The sequence below is a fragment of the Acomys russatus genome, chromosome 10 (genome assembly GCF_903995435.1).
Source record: "Acomys russatus chromosome 10, mAcoRus1.1, whole genome shotgun sequence".
In the NCBI taxonomy this organism is placed as follows: Eukaryota; Metazoa; Chordata; class Mammalia; order Rodentia; family Muridae; genus Acomys; species Acomys russatus.
The window spans coordinates 55,989,846-56,002,351 of NC_067146.1; the positions used below are offsets into that span (position 1 = coordinate 55,989,846).

The 12,506-nt window shown below is 43.7% G+C and overlaps 1 protein-coding gene across 7 annotated transcripts in view; it reads left to right on the plus strand.

Moving 5' to 3' along the window:
* The first annotated feature begins 9,488 nt into the window (after positions 1-9,488).
* Rbm33 (RNA binding motif protein 33) overlaps positions 9,489-12,506 on the plus strand; it is a 99,757-nt gene continuing 96,739 nt past the window's right edge. For all 7 annotated transcript variants that reach the window (XM_051152216.1, XM_051152217.1, XM_051152221.1 and 4 more), the window contains exon 1: positions 9,489-9,645. In XM_051152216.1, coding sequence (XP_051008173.1) covers positions 9,603-9,645 — 43 coding nt within the window. In that variant the 5' untranslated portion in view covers positions 9,489-9,602. The remainder of the gene's footprint in view (positions 9,646-12,506) is intronic.

The following is a 12,506-nucleotide window of genomic DNA, read 5'->3' on the forward strand; positions in this document are numbered from 1 at the left end:
AAAAGCAGCATAATAAGAGAATTCATTATGATTGAAAGTAATCACTGTGAAGTAAAAAGGAAGATAGATGGTGTATTAGTCAGGGTTCCTACAGAACCAATGAGTATGAGTGTGTGTGTGTGTGTGTGTGTGTGTGTGTGTGTGTGTGTGTGTGTGTGTGTGTGTGTGTGTGTGTGATCCTTACAGACATGTGCCACCATGGTCAGGAAAAGGGATTTTATCAGATTAACTTACACACCTGCCTGGGTAGTCCAACAGTGACTGTCTGCATTCTGAGGCAGCCGAGAGCCTAGTTGCTTCTTACTGGATTCCTCAGCAGTCCCAACCCAGAGGAACATCTAACCCTGAGCCCCCATTAGAAGGGACGTCCTGCCAGCAGCAGCGACGCATGCTTTTCAAGGAAGAAGCCAGGCTCCTGAGACACTGCTTTTCCTCATGCCTTCTTGTAGCTGGAAGACTTTACTCATCTTGAGGACAGGTCTCTTTCTCTCAGTTAATATTCTCTGACCAGACAGACCCAAGGGATGCCTCCTAGGTGATTCCAAATCCTGTCCAGTTGTGACAGAAAGAGGGCTCAAGATTCTCCATCCTTGATGCACACAGCTGCTCAGGGGAGCACCCCGTCTCAGAGTCAGCACTATGATGCACACAGCTGCTCAGAGGAGCACCCTGTCTCAGAGTCAGCACTGTGATGCACACAGCTGCTCAGAGGAGCACCCCGGAGTCAGCACTGTGATGCACACAGTTGCTCAGGGGAGCACCCCATCTCAGAATCAGCACTGTTATCCACACAGCTGCTCACAGGAGCACCCCGTCTCAGAGTCAGCACTGTGATCCACACAGCTGCTCAGGGGAGCACCCCGTCTCAGAGTCAGCACTGTGATCCACACAGCTGCTCAGGGGAGCACCCCGTCTCAGAGTCAGCACTGTGATGCACACAGCTGCTCAGGGGAGCACCCCGTCTCAGAGTCAGCACTGTGATCCACACAGCTGCTCAGGGGAGCACCCCATCTCAGAGTCAGCACTGTGATGCACACAGCTGCTCAGGGGAGCATCCTGTCTCAGAGTCAGCACTGCAACTACTTTGTTAAGTATTCTTCTTTATTCATTCCAGCTGTGGTCTTTGCAATTGCCTTCCTCTGCTTTTTCATGTTCATTCAGCTGGGCTGGGACTGTAGGTATACATCCTACCCTCCATTTATATGGTATTGGGGCTTTGTGCATATTCAGGCAAACATTGTACCAACTGAGCTACATCTCCAGCCCCTAATTACTGTTATTGTTTGTTGTTTTTGTTTGTGACAGAGTCTTGCTGTGTAGCCCTAGCTGGCCTTACTCCAGCCTCACACTTTTAAATGCTGGGATTATAGGCTTGTGCCACAACTGGCTTTGAAGGTGGATTCCTAATAAACAAACTGGTTATCAATCTTTTTCTTGGAAGGCCATTTACATTATGACTTAAAAAAAAAAAAAAACTGTTCATAGCCAGTTTCTAACAGCTGTAATGTTAGTCCAGTCTCTGATCTCTCCATAGTGTTTTCCTCTGTACTGATTTCTTCTTTTAGTGATGGCATTCACTTTTTCTTGTTCAATTTTACTTCCTTGCCCACTTTGGTAAGAAAAATTTCAAGCCAGGTGTGATGGCACATGCCCTTAATCCCAGCACTTGAGAGGCAGAGGCAGGGGGATCACTGTGAGTTCGAGGCCAGCCTGGTCTACAAAGCGAGTTCAGGACAGCCAAGGCTACACAGAGAAACCCTGTCTTGACGGGAAAAAGAAAAAGAAAAGAAAAAATAAAAAAAGAAAAAAATTTCACATGTGTTTAGCATAACTCTTATTTTCTCTTGCTCATTACATATAATTGTGCATATGAAAGAAAAGGTGGAAGTTATTACGGAGAATTCCTCTTCTGAGCAGCAGAAGGCCTTTAGAAGGACCACTCTGGTCACAGCCTTCTCCTAACTTCTGTTTCTTGTGTCCTTGGTGCTTCATACTTAGCCATTCCATGAACTGGGCAAAACCAACACCCCACATTAGCTGTGACCCAAGTACGTGCAGGAACACCATGTCACACTGACTTCCTCTGGCCCTCACAGTCTCAGATCTTGTGTTAGGCCATTTCTCCTCTCTGCAGGTACTTCCTTCAGAGTCTTTAATTCCATGCTTGTGGTTGCAAACACTGTTTTGGTTCCTTGGAGTGTGTTCTCATGATTGAAGACAGCACTGGGGGTTTGCAGTTTTCACCAAGAGCTCTAGAGAGTCTCTTTCTGTTCTGGTTTCTATTTTTGTTACTGAAAAGATCTTTTCTTAGCTTGTCTTCACTGGGTAGATGAGCAAATTGTTCTAAGTATTGAAATTTTGTTATACTTAAATCTGTTGAGCAATTCATATAGAATGAAATGTGCATTTATGTGTGTGTGTTTGTGATCAATGTTTCACTATGTAGCTCAGGCTATCCTTGAACTTGAAATGCTCCTGCCTTAGGCCCCTAAGTGCTGATATTACTGTCATACACCATCATGTCTGTCTGAACATTCACAGTGTAATCATGATTGGATGAGCTTGACAGTTTATATGTACCTGTGGCTGATGACACAATAATATAGTTCACGATGATTCCTCCACCTTTATTCCTTTGCATCAGCCTTCCTCACTTGCAACTCTAGCAACCAGAGATCTGTTTCCTGTCACTACAGATGACGTTTTCCCTTTGAATGACAACTGAGTGGACATGTGTGGAACGCACTTTTTTTGATATTTGGCTGCCTCACTTGTAGCCATGAGCTCTGACTATATACTGTGTGCATTAGTGGCTTGATCCTATGATTGCCGTGATGCTCCGGTTTGTATGCATATCACTGTTTGTGGGTGCACTACTATTGGCTAGAAGCCATTGCACATGGCAATGTTGTTAACTGTCAAAAAGATTTTCATGTGCATGTTTTCATTTCTTGGATAAAGAAAAGAATTGCTATATCACAAGATAAGTCCTCTCACCACCTTATTGGAGATGAAACCTAGTGTCACACACATGCTAAGGAACTGTTCTACAACTGAGCTATGTATCTCTAGCAGTTCTATTTATACTTTACAAAAAATTTTTAAACTCTTTTCTAAAGTGGCTTTACTACTTTAAATCCCTGCTAACAATGCATGTATTACTGTTAGCTGCATCCTCAAAAAGCTTACTTTGTCTTCCTAGTTTTCTACAGCATTATGAATGCATACTGGAATCTAAATGTGATATTAATTGGCTACAGTGACAAATGCTGTGTTTTCATGTGCTAATTTGCCATAGATATCTTCTTCTGTGAGGTGCCTGCTTATCTTGTTTCGTTTTTTAGGTAAGGTCTGCTACATAGCCTTGGATCTCCTGGATTTCTCTATGTAGACCAGCCTAGCCTTGAACTCACAGAGTTCAACCTGCCTCTATTTCCTGAGTGCTGGGATGAAAGGCATCCACTATCATGCCTCGCTCTGTTTATCTTTTGTCTATTTGAAAAGAGTGCAATGTTTGTACTTGCCATTTACTTTCATTTGCTCTTCATCTTTTGTAAAAAGATGGAGAGAGAGAGAGAGAGAGAGAGAGAGAGAGAGAGAGAGAGAAAGAGAGAGAGAGAGAGATTTCATATTTCTCCCTTTGTCTTGCTTTCTTTTTTAGTTAATGATGGCCTTTTCAGAGCAGGTGCTTACAATTTTTAAGAAATATACTTTTTTTCCTTTCCTTTCCCTTTATTCCTTTCTTCCTTTTATTTTTTTATTTTTTTCCAGAAAGAGTCTCTTTGTGTAACCTTGGCTGTCCTGGACTCATTCTGTAGACCAGGCTGGTCTCGAACTCACAGCGATCCATCTATCTCTGCCTCCCCGAGTGCTGGGATAAGACATGCACCAGCAGGCTGGGCTGGAAACCTAACTTAATTTTTTTCTATAGTTTACTTTCTATTCCATTAAAAAACAAATCTACCATGAAGATTTGTTTTCTCTAGAGCAGTGCTTCTCAACCTTCCTAACGTTGCAACTTTCCAAACAGTTCCTCATGTTGTGGTGACCCCCAACCAGAAAATTATCTTGTTGCTACTTCATAACTGTAATTTTGCTATTGTTATGAATCTTAATACAAATAGCTTTGCTTTCTGACAGTCTTGGCAACCCCTATGAAAGGGTTGTTTGACCCCCCCAAAGGAGGGTGTCAAAATGATATATATAGGTTGAAAACCTCTGTCCTAGAATATTACATGTACAGGTATATAATACACAGGTTGTTGATTCTTGTGTGGGGGTGTGGTCAGGGTGGGGTTTTCCAGGATGGATTTGAGTCATTTCAGACCACTGATAGAAGAGACTAAATTACACTTCTGTGTTGATTGAACCCAGGGTTTTACATATGCTAATTAAGCGATCTGCTTCTGAGTTATGCCCCCAGTCCTTGCACAGATATACACGCTTTGAAAAATGCAGTCATGTCTGGGATGCCACAGAGATGTACAGAATAGGCAATCACCCTCACTGCCCTTGTGCCAGCCCCTTATAATCTGTGTCTCATCACCTCACCACCTGGCCCCACTGACTGGTTTCTATTTCTATGGTTTTATCTTTTCTGGAACATATATGAACTTTGAAATGCTCAGCCTTCTTAATGTGTAGCTGAATGAATTTAAAATCCATCCATTCTGGGCAGTGGTGGTTCATGGCTTTAATCCCAGTACTCAGGGAGGCAGAGGCAGGTAGATCTCTTAGTTTGAGGCCAGCCTGGTCTACATAGTTCCAGGACATGCAAGGCTACACAGAGAAACCCCACCTATAAATCAATCAATCAATCCATATTTCTGTGTGAATCAACAGCTCATTCATTATTCATGAGTTGTATTTTTCCATTACATGAACATACCAATTCATCCAGCACCTACTTATTATTTCTGACACAGATAAGCCTGCAACAAGCACTCACACGCAAGTTATAAGTGCTCACACAGGTTTTCTGTGGCCACATCTTTATTTAGCTCACTTAGGTAAATACCTAGGAGTGGCATTGCTGGGTTATATATTAAGAGTAATTTAAAATATTATTTGTTGCATGTGTATGTCCCGGCTGTGCATGGAGGTCAAGCTGTTGCAATCAATTCTCCTTCCTTCCCTCCCTCCTTCCTTCCTTCTTTTCTACTGTGTGGGCTCTGGGAATTAAAACTCAGGTTGTCAGGTTCAGTGTATTTACCTGCTGGGCTATCTCACTGGGCAGAAAAATTTACTTTTAATTTTTAAAGAACTTTCCAGGCTTTCCCAAAGTGCCTGCAAACATTTTGCACACAAGGAGGGTTTATTTTGGATTCAGGTTTCAGGGGGTACAGTCCAACCTGGTGGTGGAGGGCAATTGTGACAGGTGTGGTTTAGTGAAAGCTTTGCACAACTTCTTCATACCTTGGCTGATCAGAAAGTAAAGATGGGTCTGAATGAGGGTGTGGTACAGCCTTCAAAGGCCTTCCCTAGTGTCCTACTTCTGCCAGCTGTAAAGGTTCCACAGCCTTGAAATAGCACCTTCAGACGGGATCAAGCGTTTAAACACATGGACCTATGAGGCATACTTCACATGCAAATCACAGTGCCAGTTCCTCTGTGCATAGATGAGTCCCAGTTCCTCTAATGGTACATCCATCGTATGTGAAATGTTTGTTGGTAACTATTTCCTTTGTCCATCCTTCCTGCTGCATTGTCAACAGAATCAGCCTCTCAAACTGAATTCATCAGTTCTTGCTTTTTGAGGCAGGGTTTAGCTGTGAATTCCTGGCTCACTTGGAACTTGCTATATACACTAGACTGTCCAGGCACTTGAAACAATCCTTCTGCCTCTGCCTCTCAAGTGCCAGGTATTACAAGTGTGTGTCACCCTGTTCACATGCCCACTTGTTTTAAAAAACAAAACAAAACATGTCTCCTTTTTGGTGGTGGGGATAAAGCCGTAGATCAGTACTTTATCACCAAGCCACACCCAGGAGCCCTTCACCACTTGTGTTTGTTACTTCCACTAAATACTTTATTTCAAGCATAGCTCTAGAAATTTTAATTAATTTTGTCCATTTGTTTCATTATTTGGACCTTACTTCTCCCTTAGTCCTTGAAGATATAATTGTTTGAAAATCCTTTTCTGTTAATTCCATTGGTTCTATCCTGTTTCTTGTTGTGTTTTGTTTTTTCTTTTTTTTTTTCTTCTGGTATCAAATGTATGTTCTGCTTCTTTTATTTTAATAAAAAGGGTTTTAATGTTTTCTTATGTGTATATGTCTGTGGGTATGTACAAATGTGCAGGCGCAGAGTCTAGAAAAGGGGGTCAGATCCCATGGAGCTGGAGCTATAGGTGGCTGGGGGTTGTCCTTCTTGGATATTAGAAACTGCCTCTATGCAAATGCAGTACGTGCTTTTAACTACTGAATCTCTAGCTGCATGTTTGGGTGGAGTGTATGACTGTAAATTTTGAGTAGGTACCCATTCCCACCTTTGTGTGCATTATGCAAAAGCATTCTTACATACCAACCACACCAAAGTCAGGAAACTAGTGGTCACGTCCCACTTCTCTGGTCCTGAGACATTCCTACTGTCACACGTTGTCTCACTAATACACTTCCTCTGGGAAAGCCATTTCAGATTCCTGTGCTGCCCTCAGTTGTATGACTCTTCTATAGCCTGGAACTCCACCTATTTGATTTTCCCAGCATAAATCTGATGCTTTTGAAGACTACAAACCTGCATAGAACATCTTTCAGTAGGAGTTTCTCCTGGTTTCCCAACAATTGACTCAAGTATACATATTATTTTATTTTTTGACTTATGAAAGAATTTTATTTGGGCCTATGGTTCCGGAGAGAGAGTTCACAATGGAGAGCAAGGCATGACAGCAGGCACCTGAGGAGGAAGTGGAGAGAGCATATCTTCAACATTAAATGTAAACGTGGAGAGCCTCTGTCTGCTTGGAGAACTGACTCATCACTGGATTTCACTTCTTTTCCTGTTGGAAAACTTTACTTTCTTAAGCTATAGCTGTTAGAACATGAGATTTGAGTCAGGACAGACATACAGTTGAAAGCCTGATTCATTCATTAGAAGTAGATTCAGTGGCTTTTGATTGAATAATTTAATTTTCATTTGCCCCAGTTTTTTAATAAAGATTTATTATTTGTACAGTATTCTGCCCATATGTGTGCCTGCACTCCAGAAGAGGTCACCAGAACTCATAGATGGTTGTGAGCCACCATGTGGTTGCTGGGATTTGAATTCAGTACAGCTGGAAGAACAGACAGTGCTCTTAACTGCTGAGCTATCTCTCCAGCCCCCATTGCCCCAGTTTTTAATTACTAAACTATATGGCACTTACGGAGGTATATAGTATGCAGCAAATGCTCATTCCAAGACTTCATAGAGAGTCTACGAACTTGTTTCACTTTGTGTTTCATTCACAAATCCATCTTATTTATTTCTTTTATTGGGTTTCAGCCAATAGAAAGTCTTTAGTAGCTGGCCAGTGACTACTCTGGGTGTCAGGAAGACATCTTTGATGAGATTACCAAAAAGGCAAACTGTTCTCTGGCTTCACTCTGTAGGTGCACATTATTTTTATTCATCCATGATAGAAATGTTTAATTAGTGCAGGTGGAGTTTTTAAAATAGAAATTATTATTTTTTGGCGTAAAGGATCCAAAGGCCAAGATTTGAGTGTTAGGTGTGCCTCTTCCATCTTCCAGGAAGCCATGGTGTCTCAGGGCCACTTAGGTACTCACTGAGAGTAGGAAGCCTTCTTGGCTTAAAAGCTCCTGACTTATAGGAGCCAGCATATCTCACAACAGCTCTGAGAGTCCAGTTTTAAACCCTCACACTTAGTCAGTAACCTCAACTAAGAGAGTATAAACGGATGGGTTCCTGCTAGGTGCTCTGAAGGCAGAAGCATTGTAACAGAGACCATTTTCACCATAAGCAATGTAGTTTGCTATCCCAATTGATACTGAACCTTCAACAGGTTTCTGTAGCAAGTTACCGAGGTGACTGGAAATGGCATGTCGTGATGAGGAAATAGAAGTGATTACAGAAAGTGATCAACTGTCTAAATATTAGGCATTCATACTTAAATGTTTTTCTAGTGAATGTTTGAGCACAAAAAGGTTTAGAGCTTTCTGTCCTGGAGCTTTTCAGATTTAGTGGTTTTAATTGAGATACATGTCTTTTTTCATATGTAATATGGTTATAAAGTATTAGGAAGTAAGCCGGGTGTGGTGGTGCACACCTACAATCCCAGTACTCAGGGAGGCAGATCTCTCTGTAAGTTCGAGGCCAGCTTGGTCTACAGAGCGAGTCCAGGATAGCCAAGGTTACACAGAGAAAACCTGTCTTGCAACCCCACCCCCCAAAAAAGTATTATGAAGTGATTTTTATCATTTTGCATCTTTTTGAGATGTTTTTCTCAAGATCACTCCTGAAATCATCTTGAAAAAACTGAGTTGGGCATTTCATCTTGCACGGGGCAAAAATTTGTAGACGCTGACAAGGTGTTCAAGCAACTTAGATATGACTTTATTAATGTGCTGTCCTATAGAAACTTATTCAATGAGGCTCAGTGGTTGAAATAGTTTTCTTCTGTTTTTTAAAGGAACATTACTTATAAAGACAGATAAAAATATTTATCGTCTCCAACAAATTTATGAGGAAAATTTCCAATCACACAATGGTTGAATTTCACAGGGGCATTCTTTCGGGCCCCCATGATTTCCGGTGAACGTCGATCAATGCTTGCCCTCCATGTCTGGGTTGCTCACTGAGCGGTGACCAGCCTCCACGCCCGGCCTCCCCAGGAGCCCACCCTGCGCTGCCCCTCAGCCTTTCCAGCTCACTCCTGCCTCCAAACCTCCCCATCTAGGGTCTGGGCGCTTGCCAGGGGATGCTCTGGAGTCGGCCTTTGAGGCTGTGGTACTTAGTTCCGCCCCATCCCCTGCCCCACCGCGACACACCCTAGACTCCAGGTACCAGGGTCTCTGCCAACCGGCGCGAGCGCGCGTGCGTGGACGCGGCGTTCCCGCGCCTCAAGCCTGGTCGCGCGGAAGCCAGACTCGGCCGTTACTACCGCGGGCCGCGCTTCGGCTCCACTTGGCGACGGCAAAGCCGCCGTCGTAAAGCGCAGCCGTGCCGACTGCTGCGAGGCGACTTATGACAGTCTCCGTTTCGACTTACGGCGTGCGGCTGTCCACCGTCCTCCCGCTTGTGGCCTCCGCATTTTCGTCTGGCGGAAGGCGTCTCTGTACGCCGGTCCTCCTAGCTGGCGCGCGTCGCCGGGCACTCCGGGGCGGTCCGGCTCCGAGGACCTCGGGCCCCCTCCCGCTGCCCGCCGCCCCGCCGGCTCTTCCGCCCGCCTTCCTCCCGGCGTGCACCGCGGCGCGGCCATGTTGCCGTAGTGTTGTTTTCTTCCTGCGGAGGCGAGGGGCCGCTGCGGACCGCGACGCGCGGGCCTCGCCTCTGCTCGCTCGCGGGTCCGGCCTTCGCCGCTCCCCCGCCTCCCCGGCCCGCACCAGCGCCGTCCGCCCGCTAGCGGATCGGGGGACGGCTGAAGGCCGGGCCCGGGGACCACCATGGCGGCCGCCTTGGGCGCCGGCGGAGGAGCAGGCGCTGGAGGTACGTGGGCCCCGCACGGGGCAGCCTTTATGTACAGCCTTCGAGCCGCCCTGCCACCGCCGGGGCCGCCCCGGGCCTGCCGAGGCCGGTCAGGCCCCGGAGCGCGGAGCGTTAGGCCCGAGGCGGCGCCGCGAAGTCGGCGGGCCCGCGACGGGGTCGGGGGTCGGGAGGCCCTGGCGACTTCTAATCCTCCTGGAAGATTCTCCCTGGGTAGCAGCACGCAGCCCATTCAGAATGCAAGAAAAAAAAAATATTCGCGGCTTATTAAAGTGCTTCATACCCATTATCTAAAGAAAACCTGTAATTGTTTGGCTGTATGCTTGAAAGGGATGAAGACAGGGTACAAAGGGTCAGTTTCTGAGCCAATTTCTTGCAATCGTAAACGATGTGGAAAGCCTAACCAGTTTTAAGTAAAGCCGTATTTTTGTTGAATGAGGGTTTTTAAGATGTGAAACAATACTTGAAAGTGACGTTTCAGCACTTGGATAAAAGGAGACCCTTACATGGTAAAGTGTGGACAACAAAAGCATTTGTCACCAGCTGGTTCTGGCTGTAGACAACTTGAACTATTCTGCATATTCTAGAGGCGTTTTGTGATGCTTACAGATGGGCGGACATGTTAAAACAACCCTGCTTAGGAATTCTGGGCCCAATACCAGAACGTTTGTATGATAAAACACAAAAATGATAGAGGCTCCATGCCAAATGCTGTTCCTGGTAGGACGTGGTATGGTGTATGTCAGTGCCAGCTTACATAGATGATTTTTTTTTTTTAAACACACAAAGTCGAGGCTTTCTAGTTAAATACTTAAAACATTTAAATGTAAAAACATTTTATCTGCCTTACTTGACTAGAGAAGGTAAAAACTATCGGTTTTTTTTTTTTTTTTTTTTTAATGTGAGGCACAGCCTTATGGGAACCCTTGGGTCAAAGCTGTTTTTAGCAAAAAGATGAAGATCTTATTTGTATTTCCCATTTGTTTTATTACTAGTGTGCATTGAGGTCTTCCAGAGGCTGTGTGGCATGTGAAGACTTGACACTGATGGCTAGGGACTGTGTGCCTTTATGTCCTTTTAATTTCTCACTTAAAAATCTTAATAATAGTAAATACTGGTTAAGATCCACATGAATAAGATATATGAATAATATACTTAACATATATTATTAGGCCAGAAAGATTGAGGGTTGTAGTAAGAAGGCTAGGTCTGTTTTCTGGAAGTTTGGATTTTTTTTCTTCCATCTTACTGTGGTGCCAGCGTTCACATTATTTAGGTTCAACTGACCTTACTAAGGTTGGCAAGTTCAATATGAGTTGGTCCCTGGTACTGAACAGCTCTGCAGTCCTGGGACTGCTTGAGTTTCTCACCCCATGTGCACTGCACTATTCCTGCCCTATAGGTCTGTCTCCTGATTCAGCAGGTTCCGGCTCCTGAGGGTGGAGGCCTTAATGGAAAAAAATCATTGCCTTATATTTGTCTGTTTCCATCCCAGTGCCTTCTTCCCAATCTAGTAGCATTCTTGTTTTCCCTTGAACATTTGTCTTAATCTGTAATTTTCTATGTTGTTGTTGTTTTTAAATTTGGCCTCTTGAGTAACCTGTAAGACCTGTGAGGACAATCCTGTCTGCCTGCTTGGCCAATCACCCCAAGTTCCTGGCCACATGGATGTGTTCAGCAAATACTTGTCAAATGAGTTAGAGATTGAAACGTTTCCTTTAAAAGAAAATATTTTGTCCCTCCTTTTGTCCATTAGATCTATAATGTTTGCTGTATAACAGCAAAACCATTACACTGGAAAGTAGGTAATACCTTCTTTATAGCTATAGCTTGTTTACTTGACACCTGAGATTAGCATAATCACCTAGCACAGTGACTTTCAGACTCTTTATATTGCCTCTCACATTGATATTGTGATTTGTACTTGGACAAATTTCATGGCTACTTCTAGTGGGTACTATGCCAAACCCTGATTTCTGTTTCATTACATTAAAAGACTGTTGTGTACCTGGCATGGGTTTATAATCCCAGCACTTGGGAAATTGAGGTAGAAGGGTTGTAAGTTTAAGGGCACCCTGGGCCACATAGTGAGAGCCTGTCTTTATCTCCCTATCCCCAATAAAGCCTGCTTGTAGCCTGATCGCAATACATTATTAAACTAAACCCATTAAATGTTCCAGAATTGTCTGCTTAAAATCATCTCATATATTGTAAGTGGTTGATTTAGCAGGATGGTGGTGGTAATATTTTCAGTGTCTAATATTTAGCCAGAAACAAATTGAATCTGCAGGTGGCTGAAGTACAGTTATGGTGGTGTGAGACAGGTGATTATAGGAATGAAGCATGCCCATAACTTTCAAGAGTAGTTCTGTTAAGGTGTTTGCTGTTGTCAAGGGAGAGTGGGAGAAGCATGAGGCCCTTGTTGCTAAAGAGAAATTGCACCTGGACATTTGAGATCAGTTACATGCAAAAGTAGGTCTTTAAGGGCAAATAATAGTAAATAATAAATGTCAAGATACAGTTATTGCTTTGCAGTGTAAAATGAAAAGTCAGAACATAAATTTTAGCAAGACCCCTCCAAGCTGAGATGTATGTTAAGGCCTAACAGTTCATAAAACAGCTCACGAACTGGGTTAGGATGAGTGTCTTGTCTCACACTGATTTTTATAGGTGAGGAAAATAAAATGTACTTGTAAAATGTTGTTTCTTGGGTCAAGAAAAAGATTGAATTAAATTCCAAACACCTAAGAAAGAATAATAGGTCCAATGTCAACATTTATCCAATGTCAATATTTATTTATGGCATTCATGTTGTCAGGCTTGGCATCAATTGCCTTTGTCCAATAAACCATCTTGATAACCCA